Genomic DNA, 25239 nt, shown 5'->3' with positions numbered 1-25239 from the left:
CACATATTAGATAAAAAATGTATAACAAAGAATACGCATATTCAAGCAGAGTAATTTATCATAACGTTAATATGACGTATGCAAAGTTAAACCGCTACAATTTACATTATATAAATATATATGTACTTGGACTTTCCAGATTGATTATAATTCAGATCTGCCGTTAACAAATTGTATTGCTCTTTTTATACGATCGTGGTACATGTCAGTAAATAACTTTATAAACTTCCGTTTTCACAGACATCGAAGAGTAATGAGAAGAGATTATTATACCTGCTTAAGAAACTTGTTGACCTGGAATCAAAGAAATCAGGACAGTCGGCTGTAAGTTTATTTATACCTAACTTTGTCCTAGGGATTTTATATGGTGGTATTATCCTTCTGTATTCAACATTTTATATATTTTCTCAACATCAACCTTTAAAAAAAAAAATTATGCACATATGGGTTTTGGAATATCTGTGCCGATACCATACCCTTGTGTTAATGATGGAGGTAAACTTTTAAACCTTAAAGATCTGCTCTTTTGAAGTTTCAGTCGCACTGAAGCTCATTTCGATCTTGCATAAAATGTGTTTGCAATGTATTACAAAAAAATGGCAATTCTATAGCAAGATTGTATCGGGAAAATGTTTCAAATTTTCAGACATCTTATGTAAGTAGGTTTATTTTTGGAAGAATTAAAAAAATGTCCATTTTGCGGTCATTTTGAAAATTGCTATTTCTTGCATTTTGTGCAAGGCTCAAATTTCACATTTTTGACTTAATTGTTTTCACTAAAACTATCATTGCGTTGGCAATTTTGAATGATTCTAATTCATTTTTGCTGTAAAACTTTGTAATGTTCAATACAATGAAAATAGTAACCAACAAAGTGGGAAAGTACACAGGTTTTGCATTTTATTTTCACATTAGTGTAACTAAACACTTAAAATATTTTACCGAAAAAAAAACACTGAAAAATAACAAATATTAGTTAAGGGCTAACAGTAAGCACATTGATATGTGTATCATTTTTATAAAGAAAAACCTTTTCCATTTAAAAAGTTTGTCGTCAGAATTTTTTTACTTTTCACCAGAGCAGAATGCAATAATATATTTGATAGATAACAGATATATTCCATTTATGCTATTACATAGATAAATATATAGAACTAAACTATAAAATGTATCAACATAATTAATGTTAACGAGACATATATTTTGTTTTCCTGCAGGAAACACTTAAGAGAAAGCGGAGAAGTACGACAAATCCGAACAGAGTCTTCCCAGCTTTTAGTGGTAATGTTCCTGATGTAAGTCCGACATTTTTTTTTTATATTATAAAATAAAATTATTCCATATCTATATAAGAATTACCATCGGATGTCTTTTGTTTTCATATATATCTTACTTTCACATACGCTCATAGCTATTGCTAGCTATCCGTACTTAGTTGTAACATTTACCAATAATTCGGCGATGTTAGCGATCTCAACAATCCGATATGTATCATGACATTATACTGTTAATTATCGATATAATGATTCTACATTTGTAGGTTTATGCTGCATGTTCCATATAAACGCTCGACAACCTTCCTGACTGACCAATCGGCAACCCTACCTATCGACTCCCCCGACGATGGCGTTAAAGATACCGTTGATCGTAAACAAGAGTATATGGAACTGATGATATTAACGTAACCCGTTAATATGTGTCACATTTAGGATGTTAAGAACTGGAAATACACGTTAGATATGGATTTTAAACTATCACAAATGAAATTATGTTCAGTCAACAATTCTTTTTAATATGATTCAATATAATTTGTCTCAGTATAGAAACAAGATACCACAGGTTGGCCCAATTATAACATACTTCAGGATGACGAACCATTTTGATCATCGGACTTTAACGTACATTCTATAAAAACATGTACTCCCATTTTTGTTTTGTATTCTCTTATACATGTATAATCCTTGTATAATAAACTGTTTTTTTCATTCTTCGCTTAAGAGATGAAATATTGTTTTGTTTGTTTTGCTTGGTTTCTTTCTGTTTTGCTTTGCTTATGAAGCATATGAAGAAACTCATTAAGAACTAGTAAAATGTCCACAGATAGGCTATGCCATCGGTATGTCTTAGAGATAGGTTCTTTGCGTTTGTTGCATAGAAAATATTGATAAGGGACCTTTACTCAGTGGAGTACTCACAACACATACTGCAATGATCGTATCATCCAAAATTCTAAAGTTTAAAACACTGTTGTTTTTTTTTCATTTAAATATATGTATGCACGCAACTTCTTTTTCTATTAATAAAGCAACTTTAAAAAAGAAATCACATTTATTTGTTATTACTGAGCGTTACGCTGTTTTATTGGTCAACTGTTTTGTATAAACTTTATTTACGAGGGCTGATAGATTAGTTGTGAGCCTCATATTGAAGGATTTGAATTTTGCCGGACATATTGTATTAATTTTCAACATAATTCCGTTTCAGTATCTATACACTCTTGCCAGCGGTGTTTAAGGGCCTCAATGCCACTTTTATAGAACTCCTTTTCTTGGTTGTTCAGAAAGTCATCCACGGCATGTTAGAGTTAGGTTTAGGGTGCCTAAAATAGCTGTTTTCAGTTTTGGAAATAGATGAAAGTCTGATGGAGCGAGATCAGGTGAATAAGGCGGATGTTCAATCAATTTAAAGCCACAATCGTGAATGGCAGCCATGGCAATGACAGACTCTTTTACCCTAACCCTAACCGATTTTGTCCATTTTGCAAAAGCCGCTTGTCTTGTTTACATTAGAGTGCTACCTCGTCGATATAAACTCACCAAATGAGACCCAGTCCTTGGGTACACGGCCCTATATTATATAGTCAGAGAATAGTAGGACTTAAAAAGAATATCCTTGAGTACCTCCTTCAATACGAGGATCACAACATATCAATCATCCCTCGTATTAGCCATTTATTTGAGATATAATAGCCATTTAGTAATATAAACAGTTTTGTATTCAAGTTTATAACACGTTTGCATCAAGGGAGATAATGATATAAAGAATGAATTTATCGTTTCAATGTTTATCTTGTAAATAAATGAGCATGTCATTTATCAATAAATACATACGTCTTGTTCGAGATCCGATCCTCAATAACGATGGTCAAAAATTGTAAACTTATGACAGACAGACAACTGAAAGATTCTGTACAACATCTGAACAGGAATTTCTGAAGAGTTAACACATAATATACGAATGGTATATCGTATACGTGGAAAGGCGTACACGACTATAGGAGTTATCTCCCTTTGACTATAAATCTTTAAGCATAGTAGCTGACCGCAAAGTAATACGTATTAAACAAGTTGTTGGCACCTATGTAAAATTGAAACCTCTACTTAAAGTAATGGTTAATAGATCCTCCCCTACCACCCACCCATTATCCTCTTAAAGCCTTAGAATCATAGAATGTGCGCGATAGATCTCCAGAGAGTGACGGTGACAGATAACAATGACACTCGGGAATGGATATACACAAGGCATGACATTAATCCCCTCCCGCCTTACGTCACCGGACGATTCCTGTCCAGAAATATGGCTACATTACTGTACATCATGTTAATTTTGGAGGTAAGAACTTTACATGATGTAAATGTTGGCAGTAGGAACTTGACATGACGTAAATGTTGGCGTTAAGAGCTTTACATGATGTAATTGTTTGCGGAAAGAACTTAACATGATGTAAATGTTGGCGTTAAGAACTTTACATGATGTAAATGTTGGCAGTAGGAACTTTACATAATGTAAATGTTGGCGTTAAGAACTTTTCTTGGCAGTAAAAAAATTACATGATGTAAATGTTGGCAGTAAAAACTTAACATGATGTAATTATTGGCAGTAAAAACTTTACATGATGTAAATGTTGGCGGTAAGAACTTAACATGATGTAAATGTTGACGGTAAGAACTTTACATGATGTAAATGTTGGCGGTAAGAACTTTACATGATGTAAATGTTGGCGGTAAGAACTTGACATGATGTAAATGTTGGCGGTAAGAACTTAATATGATGTTAATGTTGGCGGTAAGAACTTTACATGATGTAAATGTTGGCGGTAAGAACTTAACATGATGTAAATGTTGGCGGTAAGAACTTTACATGATGTAAATGTTGGCGGTAAGAACTTTACATGATGTAAATGTTGGCGGTAAGAACTTAACATGATGTAAATGTTGACGGTAAGAACTTTACATGATGTAAATGTTGGCGGTAAGAACTTTACATGATGTAAATGTTGGCGGTAAGAACTTTACATGATGTAAATGTTGGCAGTAAAAACTTTACATTATGTAAATGTTGGCGGTAAGAACTTTACATGATGTAAATGTTGGCGGTAGGAACTTTACATGATGTAAATGTTGGCGGTAGGAACTTTACATGATGTAAATGTTGGCGGTAAGAACTTTACATGATGTAAATGTTGGCGGTAAGAACTTTACATGATGTAAATGTATGGGGTAGGAACTTTACATTATGTAATTGTTGGCGGTAGGAACTTTACATGATGTAAATGTTGGCGGTAGGAACTTTACATGATGTAAATGTTGGCGGTAGGAACTTTACATGATGTAAATGTTGGCGGTAGGAACTTTACATTATGTAATTTTTGGCGTTAAGAACTTTACATGATGTAAATGTTGGCGGTAAGAACTTTACATGATGTAAATGGTTACGGTAAGAACTTTACATGATGTAAATGTTGGCGGTAGGAACTTTACATGATGTAAATGTTGGCGTTAAGAACTTTTCTTGGCAGTAAAAAAATTACATGATGTAAATGTTGGCAGTAAAAACTTAACATGATGTAATTGTTGGCAATAACAACTTTACATGATGTAAATGTTGGCGTTAAGAACTTAACATGATGTAAATGTTGACGGTAAGAACTTTACATGATGGAAATGTTGGCGGTAAGAACTTTACATGATGTAAATGTTGGCAGTAAAAACTTTACATTATGTAAATGTTGGCGGTAAGAACTTTACATGATGTAAATGTTGGCGGTAGGAACTTTACATGATGTAAATGTTGGCGTTAAGAACTTTTGTTGGCAGTAACAAATTTACATGATGTAATTGTTGGCAGTAAAAACTTTACATGATGTAGATGTTGGCAGTAGGAACTTTACATGATGTAAATGTTGGCAGTAAAGACTTTTACATTATGTAATTGTTGGCGGTAGGAACTTTACATGATGTAAATGTTGGCGGTAGGAACTTTACATTATGTAATTGTTGGCGGTAAGAACTTTACATGATGTAAATGTTGGCGGTAAGAACTTTACATTATGTAAATATTGGCGGTAAGAACTTTACATGATGTAAATGTTGGCGGTAGGAACTTTACATGATGTAAATGTTGGCGGTAGGAACTTTCCATGATGTAAATGTTGGCGTTAAGAACTTTTGTTGGCAGTAACAAATTCACATGATGTAAATGTTGGCAGTAAAAACTTAACATGATGTAATTGTTGGCAGTAAAAACTTTACATGATGTAGATGTTGGCAGTAGGAACTTTACATGATGTAAATGTTGGCGTTAAGAACTTTTCTTGGCAGTAAAAAAATTACATGATGTAAATGTTGGCAGTAAAAACTTAACATGATGTAATTATTGGCAGTAAAAACTTTACATGATGTAAATGTTGGCGGTAAGAACTTAACATGATGTAAATGTTGACGGTAAGAACTTTACATGATGTAAATGTTGGCGGTAAGAACTTTACATGATGTAAATGTTGGCGGTAGGAACTTAACATGATGTAAATGTTGGCGGTAGGAACTTTACATTATGTAATTGTTGGCGGTAGGAACTTTACATGATGTAAATGTTGGCGGTAGGAACTTTTGTTGGCAGTAACAAATTTACATGATGTAAATGTTGGCGGTAAGAACTTTACATGATGTAAATGTTGGCGGTAAGAACTTAACATGATGTAAATGTTGACGGTAAGAACTTTACATCATGTAAATGTTGGCGGTAAGAACTTTACATGATGTAAATGTTGGCGGTAGGAACTTTACATGATGTAAATGTTGGCGGTAGGAACTTTACATGATGTAATTGTTGGCGGTAGGAACTTTACATGATGTAAATGTTGGCGGTAGGAACTTTACATTATGTAATTGTTGGCGGTAAGAACTTTACATGATGTAAATGTTGGCGGTAAGAACTTTACATTATGTAAATATTGGCGGTAAGAACTTTACATGATGTAAATGTTGGCGGTAGGAACTTTACATGATGTAAATGTTGGCGGTAGGAACTTTCCATGATGTAAATGTTGGCGTTAAGAACTTTTGTTGGCAGTAACAAATTTACATGATGTAAATGTTGGCAGTAAAAACTTAACATGATGTAATTGTTGGCAGTAAAAACTTTACATGATGTAGATGTTGGCAGTAGGAACTTTACATGATGTAAATGTTGGCGTTAAGAACTTTTGTTGGCAGTAAAAACTTTACATGATGAAAATGTTGGCGGTAGGAACTTAACATGATGTAAATGTTGGCAGTAAAGACTTTTACATGATGTAATTGTTGGCAGTAAAACTTTACATGATGTAAATGTTGGCGGTAAGAACTTTACATGATGTAAATGTTGGCGGTAAGAACTTGACATGATGTAAATGTTGGCGGTAAGAACTTTACATGATGTTAATGTTGGCGGTAAGAACTTTACATGATGTAAATGTTGGCGGTAAGAACTTAACATGATGTAAATGTTGGCGGTAAGAACTTTACATGATGTAAATGTTGGCGGTAAGAACTTTACATGATGTAAATGTTGGCGGTAAGAACTTAACATGATGTAAATGTTGACGGTAAGAACTTTACATAATGTAAATGTTGGCGGTAAGAACTTTACATGATGTAAATGTTGGCGGTAGGAACTTTACATTATGTAATTTTTGGCGTTAAGAACTTTACATGATGTAAATGTTGGCGGTAAGAACTTTACATGATGTAAATGTTGGCGGTAAGAACTTAACATGATGTAAATGTTGACGGTAAGAACTTTACATAATGTAAATGTTGGCGGTAGGAACTTTACATGATGTAAATGTTGGCGGTAGGAACTTTACATTATGTAATTTTTGGCGTTAAGAACTTTACATGATGTAAATGTTGGCGGTAAGAACTTTACATGATGTAAATGGTTACGGTAAGAACTTTACATGATGTAAATGTTGGCGGTAGGAACTTTACATGATGTAAATGTTGGCGTTAAGAACTTTTCTTGGCAGTAAAAAAATTACATGATGTAAATGTTGGCAGTAAAAACTTAACATGATGTAATTGTTGGCAATAACAACTTTACATGATGTAAATGTTGGCGTTAAGAACTTAACATGATGTAAATGTTGACGGTAAGAACTTTACATGATGGAAATGTTGGCGGTAAGAACTTTACATGATGTAAATGTTGGCAGTAAAAACTTTACATTATGTAAATGTTGGCGGTAAGAACTTTACATGATGTAAATGTTGGCGGTAGGAACTTTACATGATGTAAATGTTGGCGTTAAGAACTTTTGTTGGCAGTAACAAATTTACATGATGTAATTGTTGGCAGTAAAAACTTTACATGATGTAGATGTTGGCAGTAGGAACTTTACATGATGTAAATGTTGGCAGTAAAGACTTTTACATTATGTAATTGTTGGCGGTAGGAACTTTACATGATGTAAATGTTGGCGGTAGGAACTTTACATTATGTAATTGTTGGCGGTAAGAACTTTACATGATGTAAATGTTGGCGGTAAGAACTTTACATTATGTAAATATTGGCGGTAAGAACTTTACATGATGTAAATGTTGGCGGTAGGAACTTTACATGATGTAAATGTTGGCGGTAGGAACTTTCCATGATGTAAATGTTGGCGTTAAGAACTTTTGTTGGCAGTAACAAATTCACATGATGTAAATGTTGGCAGTAAAAACTTAACATGATGTAATTGTTGGCAGTAAAAACTTTACATGATGTAGATGTTGGCAGTAGGAACTTTACATGATGTAAATGTTGGCGTTAAGAACTTTCTTGGCAGTAAAAAAATTACATGATGTAAATGTTGGCAGTAAAAACTTAACATGATGTAATTATTGGCAGTAAAAACTTTACATGATGTAAATGTTGGCGGTAAGAACTTAACATGATGTAAATGTTGACGGTAAGAACTTTACATGATGTAAATGTTGGCGGTAAGAACTTTACATGATGTAAATGTTGGCGGTAGGAACTTTACATGATGTAAATGTTGGCGGTAGGAACTTTACATTATGTAATTGTTGGCGGTAGGAACTTTACATGATGTAAATGTTGGCGGTAGGAACTTTTGTTGGCAGTAACAAATTTACATGATGTAAATGTTGGCGGTAAGAACTTTACATGATGTAAATGTTGGCGGTAAGAACTTAACATGATGTAAATGTTGACGGTAAGAACTTTACATCATGTAAATGTTGGCGGTAAGAACTTTACATGATGTAAATGTTGGCGGTAGGAACTTTACATGATGTAAATGTTGGCGGTAGGAACTTTACATGATGTAATTGTTGGCGGTAGGAACTTTACATGATGTAAATGTTGGCGGTAGGAACTTTACATTATGTAATTGTTGGCGGTAAGAACTTTACATGATGTAAATGTTGGCGGTAAGAACTTTACATTATGTAAATATTGGCGGTAAGAACTTTACATGATGTAAATGTTGGCGGTAGGAACTTTACATGATGTAAATGTTGGCGGTAGGAACTTTCCATGATGTAAATGTTGGCGTTAAGAACTTTTGTTGGCAGTAACAAATTTACATGATGTAAATGTTGGCAGTAAAAACTTAACATGATGTAATTGTTGGCAGTAAAAACTTTACATGATGTAGATGTTGGCAGTAGGAACTTTACATGATGTAAATGTTGGCGTTAAGAACTTTTGTTGGCAGTAAAAACTTTACATGATGAAAATGTTGGCGGTAGGAACTTAACATGATGTAAATGTTGGCAGTAAAGACTTTTACATGATGTAATTGTTGGCAGTAAAAACTTTACATGATGTAAATGTTGGCGGTAAGAACTTTACATGATGTAAATGTTGGCGGTAAGAACTTGACATGATGTAAATGTTGGCGGTAAGAACTTTACATGATGTTAATGTTGGCGGTAAGAACTTTACATGATGTAAATGTTAGCGGTAAGAACTTAACATGATGTAAATGTTGGCGGTAAGAACTTTACATGATGTAAATGTTGGCGGTAAGAACTTTACATGATGTAAATGTTGGCGGTAAGAACTTAACATGATGTAAATGTTGACGGTAAGAACTTTACATAATGTAAATGTTGGCGGTAAGAACTTTACATGATGTAAATGTTGGCGGTAAGAACTTTACATGATGTAAATGTTGGCAGTAAAAACTTTACATTATGTAAATGTTGGCGGTAAGAACTTTACATGATGTAAATGTTGGCGGTAGGAACTTTACATGATGTAAATGTTGGCGGTAGGAACTTTACATGATGTAAATGTTGGCGGTAAGAACTTTACATGATGTAAATGTTGGCGGTAAGAACTTAACATGATGTAAATGTATGGGGTAGGAACTTTACATTATGTAATTGTTGGCGGTAGGAACTTTACATGATGTAAATGTTGGCGGTAGGAACTTTACATGATGTAAATGTTGGCGGTAGGAACTTTACATGATGTAAATGTTGGCGGTAGGAACTTTACATTATGTAATTTTTGGCGTTAAGAACTTTACATGATGTAAATGTTGGCGGTAAGAACTTTACATGATGTAAATGGTTACGGTAAGAACTTTACATGATGTAAATGTTGGCGGTAGGAACTTTACATAATGTAAATGTTGGCGTTAAGAACTTTTCTTGGCAGTAAAAAAATTACATGATGTAAATGTTGGCAGTAAAAACTTAACATGATGTAATTGTTGGCAATAACAACTTTACATGATGTAAATGTTGGCGTTAAGAACTTAACATGATGTAAATGTTGACGGTAAGAACTTTACATGATGGAAATGTTGGCGGTAAGAACTTTACATGATGTAAATGTTGGCAGTAAAAACTTTACATTATGTAAATGTTGGCGGTAAGAACTTTACATGATGTAAATGTTGGCGGTAGGAACTTTACATGATGTAAATGTTGACGTTAAGAACTTTTGTTGGCAGTAACAAATTTACATGATGTAAATGTTGGCAGTAAAAACATAACATGATGTAATTGTTGGCAGTAAAAACTTTACATGATGTAGATGTTGGCAGTAGGAACTTTACATGATGTAAATGTTGGCAGTAAAGACTTTTACATTATGTAATTGTTGGCGGTAGGAACTTTACATGATGTAAATGTTGGCGGTAGGAACTTTACATTATGTAATTGTTGGCGGTAAGAACTTTACATGATGTAAATGTTGGCGGTAAGAACTTTACATTATGTAAATATTGGCGGTAAGAACTTTACATGATGTAAATGTTGGCGGTAGGAACTTTACATGATGTAAATAATGGCGGTAGGAACTTTCCATGATGTAAATGTTGGCGTTAAGAACTTTTGTTGGCAGTAACAAATTCACATGATGTAAATGTTGGCAGTAAAAACTTAACATGATGTAATTGTTGGCAGTAAAAACTTTACATGATGTAGATGTTGGCAGTAGGAACTTTACATGATGTAAATGTTGGCGTTAAGAACTTTTGTTGGCAGTAAAAACTTTACATGATGAAAATGTTGGCGGTAGGAACTTAACATGATGTAAATGTTGGCAGTAAAGACTTTTACATGATGTAATTGTTGGCAGTAAAAACTTTACATGATGTAAATGTTGGCGGTAAGAACTTAACATGATGTAAATGTTGACGGTAAGAACTTTACATGATGTAATTGTTGACGGTTAGAACTGTACATGATGTAAATGTTGGCGGTAAGAACTTAACATGATGTAAATGTTTACGGTAAGAACTTTACATGATGTAAATGTTGACGGTAGGAACTTTACATAATGTAAATGTTGGCGTTAAGAACTTTTCTTGGCAGTAAAAAAATTACATGATGTAAATGTTGGCAGTAAAAACTTAACATGATGTAATTATTGGCAGTAAAATCTTTACATGATGTAAATGTTGGCGGTAAGAACTTAACATGATGTAAATGTTGACGGTAAGAACTTTACATGATGTAAATGTTGGCGGTAAGAACTTTACATGATGTAAATGTTGGCGGTAAGAACTTGACATGATGTAAATGTTGGCGGTAAGAACTTTACATGATGTTAATGTTGGCGGTAAGAACTTTACATGATGTAAATGTTGGCGGTAAGAACTTAACATGATGTAAATGTTGGCGGTAAGAACTTTACATGATGTAATTGTTGACGGTTAGAACTGTACATGATGTAAATGTTGGCGGTAAGAACTTAACATGATGTAAATGTTTACGGTAAGAACTTTACATGATGTAAATGTTGACGGTAGGAACTTTACATAATGTAAATGTTGGCGTTAAGAACTTTTCTTGGCAGTAAAAAAATTACATGATGTAAATGTTGGCAGTAAAAACTTAACATGATGTAATTATTGGCAGTAAAATCTTTACATGATGTAAATGTTGGCGGTAAGAACTTAACATGATGTAAATGTTGACGGTAAGAACTTTACATGATGTAAATGTTGGCGGTAAGAACTTTACATGATGTAAATGTTGGCGGTAAGAACTTGACATGATGTAAATGTTGGCGGTAAGAACTTTACATGATGTTAATGTTGGCGGTAAGAACTTTACATGATGTAAATGTTGGCGGTAAGAACTTAACATGATGTAAATGTTGGCGGTAAGAACTTTACATGATGTAAATGTTGGCGGTAAGAACTTTACATGATGTAAATGTTGGCGGTAAGAACTTAACATGATGTAAATGTTGACGGTAAGAACTTTACATGATGTAAATGTTGGCGGTAAGAACTTTACATGATGTAAATGTTGGCGGTAAGAACTTTACATGATGTAAATGTTGGCAGTAAAAACTTTACATTATGTAAATGTTGGCGGTAAGAACTTTACATGATGTAAATGTTGGCGGTAGGAACTTTACATGATGTAAATGTTGGCGGTAGGAACTTTACATGATGTAAATGTTGGCGGTAAGAACTTTACATGATGTAAATGTTGGCGGTAAGAACTTTACATGATGTAAATGTATGGGGTAGGAACTTTACATTATGTAATTGTTGGCGGTAGGAACTTTACATGATGTAAATGTTGGCGGTAGGAACTTTACATGATGTAAATGTTGGCGGTAGGAACTTTACATGATGTAAATGTTGGCGGTAGGAACTTTACATGATGTAATTTTTGGCGTTAAGAACTTTACATGATGTAAATGTTGGCGGTAAGAACTTTACATGATGTAAATGGTTACGGTAAGAACTTTACATGATGTAAATGTTGGCGGTAGGAACTTTACATAATGTAAATGTTGGCGTTAAGAACTTTTCTTGGCAGTAAAAAAATTACATGATGTAAATGTTGGCAGTAAAAACTTAACATGATGTAATTGTTGGCAATAACAACTTTACATGATGTAAATGTTGGCGTTAAGAACTTAACATGATGTAAATGTTGACGGTAAGAACTTTACATGATGGAAATGTTGGCGGTAAGAACTTTACATGATGTAAATGTTGGCAGTAAAAACTTTACATTATGTAAATGTTGGCGGTAAGAACTTTACATGATGTAAATGTTGGCGGTAGGAACTTTACATGATGTAAATGTTGGCGTTAAGAACTTTTGTTGGCAGTAACAAATTTACATGATGTAAATGTTGGCAGTAAAAACTTAACATGATGTAATTGTTGGCAGTAAAACTTTACATGATGTAGATGTTGGCAGTAGGAACTTTACATGATGTAAATGTTGGCAGTAAAGACTTTTACATGATGTAATTGTTGGCAGTAAAAACTTAACATGATGTAAATGTTGGCGTTAAGAACTTTTGTTGGCAGTAAAAACTTTACATGATGAAAATGTTGGCGGTAGGAACTTTACATGATGTAAATGTTGGCAGTAAAGACTTTTACATGATGTAATTGTTGGCAGTAAAAACTTTACATGATGTAAATGTTGGCAGTAAAACTTTACATGATGTAGATGTTGGCAGTAGGAACTTTACATGATGTAAATGTTGGCAGTAAAGACTTTTACATGATGTAATTGTTGGCAGTAAAAACTTAACATGATGTAAATGTTGGCGTTAAGAACTTTTGTTGGCAGTAAAAACTTTACATGATGAAAATGTTGGCGGTAGGAACTTTACATGATGTAAATGTTGGCAGTAAAGACTTTTACATGATGTAATTGTTGGCAGTAAAAACTTTACATGATGTAAATGTTGGCGGTAAGAACTTAACATGATGTAAATGTTGACGGTAAGAACTTTACATGATGTAATTGTTGACGGTAAGCATAAATCAGCCTGGTGTCAGACTACCCTCACTCAGTCTGAATATGTCTGAGCCTGGAGATAGCCGGTATCCCTTGCTTTTTCGAAACGGGATATAGAGCCGACCATGTCAGGGGGCAAATATAGGTACCTCTTGTCATATGCATCTGTAATATGCATCAAAAAGAAGAAACAAGATATCAATTACACGGTTGTAATTATCCAACTGTAGATAAAATATCATACAATGCAATTCTGATAAAAATAAGACAGCAAATTTTAATACTAGAAATTGTCATTGACAATTTGACGGGCTTGTCACATCTATGACAAACATAAGACAGAAGTGACCTTGATGACCTTGAATAAAGGTCATCCATATCAACTAACTTGGTAGCCCTTCATGTAAATACTACTGTATCATGGTGCAGACACAATATCAGTCCCTGTGGTTATTGGGAAGATGCCGTTTAAAGGTTTTAATCTATTTAGCCCCTATGACATTGGCTTACATTAAAGGTCATCGATTTAAACAAACTTGGCAGCTCTTCATTTAGGCATGCTACAGGCCAAATATCCAGTTCCTTGGCCTTTTTGTTATTATTATTTAAAAAAGAGTTTGGCCTATTTGACCCCTGTGACATTGAATGTAGGTCAAGGTAATTCATTTGAACAAACTTGGTGGCCATTCACCCTGGCATGCTACAGACCAAATATCAAGTCTCTTGGCCTCTTGGCTATTTAGAAAAGTCGTTTAAATGTTAAATCTTATTTGACTCCTGTGACCTTGAATGTAGATCAAGGTCATTCATTTGAACAAACTTGGTGGCCCTTTATCCCGGCATGCAATAGACCAAATATCAAGTCCCTGGGCCTCTTGGTTATTGAGAAGAAGTCGTTTAAATGTGTATGCCTATATGACTCATGTGACCTTGAATGAAGATCAAGGTCATTCATTAGAACAAACTTTGTATACTTCATCTAAACATGCTACATGCTCAATATTATGTACCTGTGCATCTTGGTTATTGAGAAGTTGCCGTTTTAGTATTTAGCAATGATAGCACAATCATGGAAATTTTCTAAATGGGGTGCTACCTGAACCGAAAGTGATATCGAAAAGCCGAAGGCATCGAAATCATTGGAATGACGTACTGCATCGATCTACGTAACACAAATTAAAAAAAAAAAAAAAGTTTATTAAAAATTTGGTGACCACTGACCTCATAGTGAACTTTTTCATTTGACCTCTGACCTTAAAACTTGTTATGAGAAAAATTTAGACCCAGACGTTATCTTCAAATAATATGATTACATAACCTTTCTTTTCTTTTAAGTTTTGGTCATTTTAAACTTTTTAGGTGTGACGTCATTGTGGCCATATTGGATTTCGGACTGACCCGAAAAACGCAAATCTTGATGATGACCATGTCATTGTCATTTTACAAACAGAGCAGTATGATTTGAAGCTGTCAGATACTGTACATGTAATATACCATGTACTCAAACAGGACATAGAAGTCTGACAGACAGCCGGACGTGAAAATATGAATAGACCTATTTTTGATAATTCACAGGTAGCTTTGTATTCATTCAGTTCCTAAATCACGCTATGGATTTCATATTTTATATGAACATATCAATTCAATATATAATACCGTTTATAATAATGTTATTTTTTCATTCATTTTCGCAAATATATATCATTTTTATTTAATTCGTTTAGTTTTCGTTTTCACTTCCCTATCTGAAACTTAGGAACAGTAGCGTTATATAAGCATACCACCGTTAAGCCGACTCAGCTAAATAAGAAAACACGCTTTATTTATAAAGACCCTAAATGAGTAACTTTAAACGATTTTACTTTTATATAAAAATCTGAAAAACGTTATTCATCTCCTATCACTAACATCCCTGAAACCTGCTAGATAATCCGATTGTGTTTTTGTATGTCTTGGAATAGTGGCGTAATTGTTCATCAAAGACGTTCAGCGAGCAATCAAACGCTGGTACAGATGCTGAAATAAAGGCAGACGTGGTGTATAGGAGGGTGTGTCAGATTACAGAGATTAAGTGGAACCCTAACGGTACAATATACTGTGTATGTATAGCTTACAGAACCAAGGACTGCTGTGTATGTTATATAGGGTCAAGCAGCTATTTTAAATTCAACATCTATTTTTAATAAAAAAAAGATGAAACATAATCTATTAAAGAAAACAATTAAAGTATAAAGATGGGTGGTTTTAATCAATACTACTGTATAAGATTTATGACGTCAAAGTATACGAACATAATTAATATGACGTCTCCTCGCGATCGGATGCATTACAGTAAATGTTTAGATGTATCTGTAAAAATAATAAGCGTAGCTTTAGATAACACAGGACATTTATTTACCGATACAACAGATTACTGACATTTAAGATTGGGAATTCTAATTCATTATTCATTTCGTTTCGTACCTAGCAAACAGAAATGATCGATTTATATAGTACATTTAAAACCTTCGCCATCTGCCATCATGTCGACGTTCTATAAGGATATCCTCGGACCTGGGGAGAATATGTTACAGTCTACGTTTACCTTTTCTAGTATGTATGGAGTTTAACAAACAATTTAAATGGCACTCTCCTTTCTTCGTTATGTAGAATCATATCATGTACTTCTGACTTTTTCTGACAACACAGAATTGAACAAAATTGATTGAAATTTTAAAAAAAAATCGAAAAAAAATCAACGAAAAGTATCTTTAATAAAAATTGTAAATCACAAATACTTATCCCCACGGTGGTACATGTATTTTGTAATTAACTTCCGGTACTTCTGAAGTGGAGCTACGGTTAACAGGGACAAATGTGATTTAATTTGTGAAAGAACCATTAGAAAAACATGACGACACTCATTTTCCACAAACTTCTTTTTCGGAAATAACCTTTGTGTCGAATTAGTATGCCTCGTGACCTTGAGACCGTGTGGATGTCTGTCACTCTCGCAAAAATGAACTTGAAGTCTTATGCTATTAAGCAATAATACGACAGAGGATAACATCAACCCAGATCTGGTAAGTATCATGGTTTGTTATTTAGATACCAATGGAACTCTCTGCGTCCTTATATGACACTTGTAGACTGGTTACAATATCTACTCTAGTCTCTCTCTAAGTCCGTGTACTGTAGTTGGCTCGTCGCTCTCTGATAGCGCACGCGCTGTTATAAGGCCAGTAGCGCGCACAAGGACCTGAAAACCTGTTACGGTCTATCGTGTATTTGGACCTTCCCTGGTGTGTATATCACAGTAGATTAACATTCGGCAAAATGACACACCCATTGTTCATATAACGGATTCCAATATAGTGAAGTTTTTTTTTGTTTTTGTTTTGGCTTGGGGGAGGGGGACTAGGGGGGATGAACAATCAATAGGCTAGAATTGAATTGTATCGATGTAACACAGACAGAAAGGAAAGAAATCCGAATAAGCGTTTTTAAAATCAAAAATGTGATCGGTTGGAACAGTGGTAACACACTCGCCTTTCACCTAGGCGGCCGGGGTTCGATTCGCTGATCGGACGTGAAATGGTATTGGGTCACCTACCCGACCACGAAGGTTTTTCCTGGGTACCCCGGCTTCCTCCCCTCGCGCGTTCCAGTCTGGGTCAACAAGAGTGATTGATATATGTTGATAGAACTTATTTCACTTTTTAATTTTTTTTTATCATGGCACGAAGAGGGATGTACAACTGTATGTAGTGTATATTTAGACTCTGTATACGGGTCTGTAATCCCACTTAAGTGTTCACATGAAGAAATTGATCAAGACCTAGGACATGCATATCCAATGCCGGACATATGTACATGTACAGACTACTGTGGCCTGTAGTAAGTCACTATTGTGTAGCTAATTACCAAATAAAAGCCTAATTAATAGATTTGTATATAAAAAAAACCTAATCCATCTACTTTACTGGGGTATTGTTACGATCCGTGTGTGGTACGGAAATCGTGTTGGAATCAACAAGCCGTGTAGATTTCTGACTAAAAGTTTCAATCGCCATGTTGATTTTCATTTCCAATTAGGTGGTAGGTAGGTCGGGTGGCACAGTGGTAACCCATTTGCCTTTCACGTAGGCGGCCAGGGTACGATTGCCCGATCGGACGTGAAAAGGTACTGTATGGAGGTCACCTGCACGACCACGTTGATTTTCCCTGCCCGGGTACTCCAATTTCTTCCCACAGTAAGACCCCTCGCGCCCTTCCATCCGGGCCCACAAGCGTGATTAAGATAAAGTTGATATAACTTGTTTCGCAATTGTTGCAAAATAAATAAAATTTACATTTACGTTTACAAAGTTTCATTATTGTTATTTTACATTTGACAATCATATCATAATTTTACAATGCCTGGTCAGACGGTAATAATAATAATTAAATCGGTCTGACCGCATAATAGTTTCGCACTCTCGTTTGAGGCAGTCTCGAGCGAGGACGAGAGTCTGGGGAATACGAGACTAACCGTAGCTGTTCTTGTTTCGATACTGTATGTACTGTTAACATAGGTTATATACACTCCTAAAACACAATTAACATCGAGAAACGACGAGAACACGACCGAGAACAACCATTTAAGATGAAGGTCACGATATTGGGCCTGTTCATTTATGTGGATAAACCATTTGGTCTAATTTTAAATGCATTATTTCAGACAAAGAAGTGGGTGACAGGTTCTTGTTGATGAAGGAACAATTTAGAAGATGTTCCTTTAAATGTTCACCCTTTCACCATGGACGTAGCATGAACACAAATATGGCGGCCACAAAACATAGCTTGACAGTGTAAAAATCTATGTCAATTTTTAATTCTTATCGATTAAAGAGGTATGGTCGTTTTCCGCTTGTCCTGACCTGACCTACGTAGCGTACAGCGATAGCCTGGGCTAAAAATACAGGTAAAATATCACGTGACCCCAGTGATTCCCACACTACCAAAATAGATCGTGATGATCCATTGGCGCGCTGTACTTTGTGAACGGATTACATTGTATGTAGTCAATCAATACCATATGAAATAAAGTAAAATTGACATGTTTAATATGAATTTTACACTACACGTCCATGTATGCCTGTTGTCGATGCTGCAATTCATTTACATTTTACTTTGAATGATACGGGGTAAATCGGTTAAGGTTTTACTCTTTTTTTTATCCAAGAGAACATTTTCTATCTCAACATTTTCCTCTTTATACTTAATATTTTATATTAGATATGCATTTGATATTGCAAATATCTTTAAAATACGATAAAGAAAAAATAAATCGTATTAAGAAACATCACAAAATATGAAAAAGGTACATTTTGGTGATTCGAACTCCAAACTTTTGGGTTGCTAAGCGATGGTTCTACCATAATTATGAGCTATGCGGACTTATGGCAATGATATGTTTATGTTATCAGATAAATTCAGTCTTATCAATGCTGAATTAAAATATTTTATCAACTACGTTTTTTCAATTTTTCGGTACCAGCGCATCGGAGGACCTCTTTTTAAGAATAGGATTTTAGTTGTCTTTTGGTACATAGAATAAAATAAGACATTGTAAAAGTTGGTCTTCGATGCGCTCTATGTCAAAAAATGATATGAATGCGGGAAAACCCCCCTCGAAAGTTGCAAATAGCCCGATGATGCAACTTTACGGTCATTTAATGAAATATCCATTGTAATGAACAAACACATTTTTCGCAAACAAGAATATTTATATGTTATAGATTTAAGGTTTGTATTCAAAAACTCAGTTTTAAACATTTAATTTTTAATTTTGAAAACGGTCACAGTTAGGTCGAAACAGGCCAATATGCGCCATACCTCTTTGTGGACCAAACATATCATTTCTAATAACAGTATAGCAATATCCCAAATCAACATTGTTTATTGAACACAACATGAATGAGATACAGACGTTTGGTAGTTTGCATCGCCGCCGTCTTTGTTTGGGGAGGGGAGGGGGGGGGGGGGGGGGGGGGGGGGGTAATTTGGAACACACACTGTTCAAATTGTAGCCTCTTGGCGTTTTTCATTTGGAAAGAAATATACTTCACGTTAGTATTCTAACATTTAAAATTTGTAATATGTCTATTAGAAATTATAACTAATAAAGGTACAGTACTAAACAGAACAATGAGTAAAAGGAACTCTGAAATAGGACACTATTCCTTAATATAAATATGTCTCAAACAAACAAAAAAACAACAAAAAACTGCTTGAAACAGTCCGTTATTGCAGCTCGCGTGACAATCTAAGCTAGTCAGTTGCTATGATTGGAGATCAGGCTGCCTCAGCCTCAGGACCGGGTTATCACGTCTAGCGATGATGCGGCTTGACTCGCAGCCACTGTATCGGCAGGGAGCAGAGCAGAAGACGGGGCGCGGGGGAACCCTCTCTTCAGGAGCAAGACTATAGTGCTAGTGTTATATATACATATACATATTTCGGATAATAGGCCGGTGCAGTCGCAAGGTACAATGAGGTATGTTCATCTTATTGTTTCTAAGTAACGCCAGACAGGTATTTGGTAGTTCTGTGTTTACAAAATATCAGCTCTTCCCGGTATGGTACCGTAAGCATTGTATTTTCCGTTTGACGATACCTATGACCGGATGTAGGCAGCGCTGTAGGAATTGATCGTTAGCCGATCGGTCGGCATGCACGTGTGTTTAGGTTACTGTATACACATGTTTTCTTTTTAGTCGATACGACACAGTCTGATAGCCTTTGAATTATCCTAAATCAAAAATTTATATTAATGAGTAGCAAGTTTATAATATTAGATATTTTCCAATTGCCTATAGTTCACGTAATCAACGGGTTAAATGACGAAAACGCCCACTTTTTGTCTAGACAGCTGGAAAAATTTACTTAATTACAGTTATTAAAAGATAAGGTTTATTTATTCAGCTTAAAAACAAAGGCGTATGATGTATTGTTATGAATCTATTCGATAAATCTCGCCACCCTGGAATGATTTTTTACAAAGTATCGATATTTTAATGTCTATGTTTCAATTTATACTGACATTTGTTTGCGGACAAATCTAGGATTCACTCATCATTAAATAAAATCTATTATCATACATTTATGTATGACACATATGAAAATACTGATAAATCTTCAAAACGCGATGTAATGCGTTGATAATGACGAGGACGGCTTGTCGGATTTAGTTTTGATAGGGATCGCTTTGAAAACGTATTGGAAGCAGAGCTGTATGTGAGATTTAGGGTGGCGCCCCTACACAAACGAAACATGGCTTACGCCGTGTGACCTTCTGTAATTGAAGGGCAACCGCTCCAATTTCACGTAATCTAGTCAAATTGCCATTACCTTTTTTTTACTTGATAGGAGAAGTAAAATCGCATCGCGCTTTCAGAAAAAACAACAACTTTGAAGTGAGGGGAAATCAATGAGCTCTAAAATGGAGCTCTGTGCGGCTTTATCTTCAATGTTTTCCCATCAGAATATTATTTTACCAAATGCATGTGAAGTGTGCTTTTCTTCAATCAACTTATTTTATTTATTGAATGTACATTGTTGTTTGAAACAATCTTTAATATTTCGACATCCTTAAGCACTCATCTGCCTAATTTGATTTGATAATCCAACATATTCCAATATATTTCTTTTAAAAATCTGGTAACAAGATAAATATTAAGTTAACCCCCACGCATGATGTGTCCCATAGGTTGCCAGATTGTACAAGTGTGGTTATGAAAAAAACCTGGTTATACCGAAATCTCTATGACATTGAATATAATCCTCAAGAAATAAGGGATTAAAAAAAAAAAACTGTTGTGACAACACATACCTGTAGCTGAAGTTCGATACATGTAAATAACTATTACCTTCTTTTCAAAACAGTTTCAAAGTCAAATGTTTATACGCATTCTTTTAAAAAAAGCTTAAGGCTATATGCTACCTTACACTGATATCAATGATAAATCTGTCAAGATTTTCTGATAAGTTATAGTATTGTAGTTATGGGCATGTTTGAAGATAGCAGGAAGTGAATTCAGGTATCATATTGTACTCCTTCCCAGCTTATAGCGGGGTACAGCGTAGGTCATTTCCGGTATCATTTCCGATATCATTTCCGGTATCATTTCCGTATAAAGTAAGCTAAAATAAAACATTTAAAGATTATTTCGACCTAAATTTATAATTCAAAAGTCAGCACATTGATACATGATTGACTAGGTACTGTATGTCCAATGTATCGTAATATTGACAGATTATATCAAATAACACATTGTATCAAATAACACATTGTATCAAATAACACATTGTATCAAACATCTACAACGGGGATCTTGTTTTCCACAAGACGACTTCAGAATTTGGATAAAGTGATCCAATTTTAACAAATGGGAGCTCAGGAAGGAGAGAAAGTGCTATTTTTTCTGTTAAACTGGTAAAAGAAATAATATTAATGAGGATATTTCTTCTTCCCATAATGAATTTATGCAAGAAACAAATGTGCTAATATGCCTATATTCAGTATTGGGAAAACCCAACTTTTTTTTGTTGCCATGACGACCGTAATCGGTTTTGTCTTTTGTCTCTTTAAATCGTATCGATAAATTTGCACTCGGACTGTCTCGGATATGACCCACGCAAAAACACATAAAGCACACACGCAGGGGGCGTTCCGGGTGACGGATACTGAGAGAACGTAACTCCAAGGAGAAACAAAATTGTACCGACATTCTATCTTTCCATTGATATGTTTTAGGGACACAATTATACCTAAGTGTTAGGTAAATTACCTCACGCGAAATAAAATAATTAGATGTAGACCTCCTAGACGTTTACTTAACAACATAATTTATTTATGCCACTTCCGTGCCTGTGGGTATTTCGTGTGATTAGTAACACTGCAAGATCGTACGGTTTTACAAATAGTAGTACGATATGCATTATAAGCACATCACGTTCTAACGCTAAATTGCCTTATCCTTTTAAGTTAATGTCTGATTGGTTAAGTAGAGTACTCATGTTGGCAAAGAAGACACAAATGACTATGTCTTTTAGGAACTTACAAGGATTGCGATCAAGACTATAGTTTACCTTAGTAGATCACGTGGTCCCAAAGTCAGCAGCCGAAGCAATTCTCGTATAGGCTTAAGAATGATGATCAATTCATACGCATGCTAAACCTTCAAAAGTGCAGTGAGGTATAACAGGATTGAAGTATTCAGAAATCTTTGGTATCTCGACTTTTATGTGAAAAATCACTTTTATACCATGCTATTCCCAAACGTATTTGCAGAAATGTAATAGTGAAAATTATCATGATTGCAATCATTAGTTTAGCGACCAGTTCACAACCAAAACACAAACAACTCCATGGCATAATGTGATTAGTAAAATGAATGTCGATTGTCACAATAGCGCCATAACCCACATGAGATGTCAATCTCTTAGGTGGTGTGTTTTGCTAGGTGTCTCACGCAGTATGCTTCAGTGAGATAGCACTATAAAGTCATATACTATCACATGGAGACAAACACTAAAATGACCATAGCTATATATATCGATAGGACGTTAAACAACACCAAGAGTTGTCGAAACTCATAGCTCGCCGATTGAGTCGAAAGGAGGTGGTGCATAGGAGGGCTAAATCGGCCCACGGCGATTTTTTTCCCGGAAACATATTTTTGTCAAAAGCATTATATCCCCGATTATGTGGGAGGAATTAATTTCCATTCCTCAATGTATATATTCTTTTTTGGGTGATTTCATTATTTCCCCATCTAACTGCATAAGAAGCTAATGTTTTGACCACTAATTATTATAGAACACATTTTTATTTCCTATTTGTGAAACAAATCCACCCCATTTGTTTAAGGTTTAATTTTGTATATGAATCATCACGCTCCGTGACACTAAAATTAAATTTCAGCCTAATTTGATGTCTTCTTTGTGAAAATCATTGTTTTTAACTTTTCATTTAAAGTCTAATACCACAAAGTTATTAATGGAGTACTATCAAAATTTCCGGTTAGAAATAATCTATGGATATTCATAAACATTTAATGAAACAAATTTATTTGGTGAATTACTGGATATGCCAAGATTTTATTATGTTAAATGCATACACCCCCAATTTTGGACAACATATCAAAGTACCGAAAGTACTGAAAAATAGAGGCAAATGCTAAAAATCCAACAAAAATAACAATGAAACCAGACTTTACTGCTTGTGTTAGACAGGGTCTCCTTTTTAACCCTTGGGTTTTTATTACAATTTACTTCATGACCTTTCTTTGTAAGCAAAAATCTTTTGTTATCCAGTAATTTTTGATGATTTTTTTTGGTTGTGTATCAAGATTAATATGCAAACATATTTTTTAAAAGCAAAATTTGATAGTACTCCAACGATTATTACATTTTATCTACTTAACAAATAAAAGAAAATTTCAAGAAGGTAATTTTTTAACTGATAATTTTGTTAAAAAAGCTGTAATTACACTTTCTATTATGCAAATTCATACTAAACACACATGTTTTTATAAAATATAACATCACATGAGACTATCAATGCAATATGAAATTTATCAAGTACTTTTGTACGAGAAATATACTGAATTTAAAAGGGAGGGTACACATTGTTTACAGAAATCATGTTAGGTGGCGCTGCGTATACAGCATTTGCCAATTTTCGTTTTAGTGTCTAAAATGACATGTATTTGGTAAAAGTCTATCATAATATCATGCATAAAATAATATTCGGCCGTGGGCCGCCATGCACCACCTCCTTTGTATTGTTTTAAGTAGGTCAAATATCACAGTCAAGGCCAGCAGGTCTGCAAACGGAAGAGCCCTATCACAAGCAAGGAAAACACGTATTCATTCGGTTAACATATTGTCGTCACGGTAACAGGTTTTTCAAAGTAGGTCAAAGGTCACGCTCAATATCACGAGGTCCGCAAATGTAGTACCAATGGAAAGGTTTTGTCACAAGGAACAAATATCTAAAATACCTAAGATAAGATTATATTTATCGGTATTGACACAGCACTATCATTTGAAATATTAAGCATTTACGTTGATCGATAATAAAGTGGGATTCATAACCCGTAACATACAGAAGACTTACTGCCCTTGATACAATAATGCACTCATACACGTATTCGGACCGTGGGTTGTGGACGAGTTCCATGTCCCTGTGATGTGGACAAAAGTTCTAGTTAAATTTTATTCTTGGTTATTCTTCGATGTCCAATCAATCAGACACGGTCTAATGGTTTCTAATGGCCTAGTTCCTCTCAACTGAAACATGCTACTTAGATCTGAAAGTAATTGGTAGGTTAAGACGTATTTGTTATGGAGACAAAAGCTATTCGGAACACGCCCTTGTCCTTTGCCGTAAAAAGGTCGCAGTAGCTACTTTATTTACCGAAAGATAAATGTCAAAATCTATTATTTACAAAGGAAGAACAGGGATCGATTTGATCCCGGTATGACGGCCCAACGCCGATACCACGTATTTACCACAATACATTCAGCTCCACCAGATGAAGGACGTTTTCGTGTCATTTGTGAACCGTGTAATTTCTAATATAATCAATACGGTATACGATGTGTACCGATACTACGGGACAGAGCGTTAAAATTAACAATAATTTCTTGTTTTAGTATGCATCGCTGAATAATTGGATCAGGACCTTTCCGTGACAGGGTCTAAAGTTGA

The 25239-nt window shown here is 34.7% G+C and overlaps 2 protein-coding genes across 2 annotated transcripts in view; both read left to right on the top strand.

The window, feature by feature from the left end:
- The window catches only part of LOC117321884 (cell migration-inducing and hyaluronan-binding protein-like), a 37295-nt gene extending 35284 nt beyond the window's left edge, over positions 1-2011 (top strand). Inside the window, exons 24-26 of the mRNA XM_033876495.1 lie at positions 241-324; positions 1218-1295; positions 1541-2011. Of these exons, the coding sequence (XP_033732386.1) occupies positions 241-324; positions 1218-1295; positions 1541-1564 (186 nt within the window). The 3' untranslated portion in view covers positions 1565-2011. The remainder of the gene's footprint in view (positions 1-240; positions 325-1217; positions 1296-1540) is intronic.
- Positions 2012-19891: 17880 nt separating this feature from the next.
- LOC117321882 overlaps positions 19892-25239 on the top strand; it is a 53735-nt gene continuing 48387 nt past the window's right edge. The window contains exon 1 of the mRNA XM_033876494.1: positions 19892-20019. Coding sequence (XP_033732385.1) covers positions 20015-20019 — 5 coding nt within the window. The 5' untranslated portion in view covers positions 19892-20014. The remainder of the gene's footprint in view (positions 20020-25239) is intronic.

The sequence above is a fragment of the Pecten maximus genome, chromosome 2 (genome assembly GCF_902652985.1).
Source record: "Pecten maximus chromosome 2, xPecMax1.1, whole genome shotgun sequence".
In the NCBI taxonomy this organism is placed as follows: domain Eukaryota; kingdom Metazoa; phylum Mollusca; class Bivalvia; order Pectinida; family Pectinidae; genus Pecten; species Pecten maximus.
The sequence above is the reverse complement of the archived record's forward strand: the minus strand, read 5'-3'. Positions and strand labels throughout refer to the sequence as shown.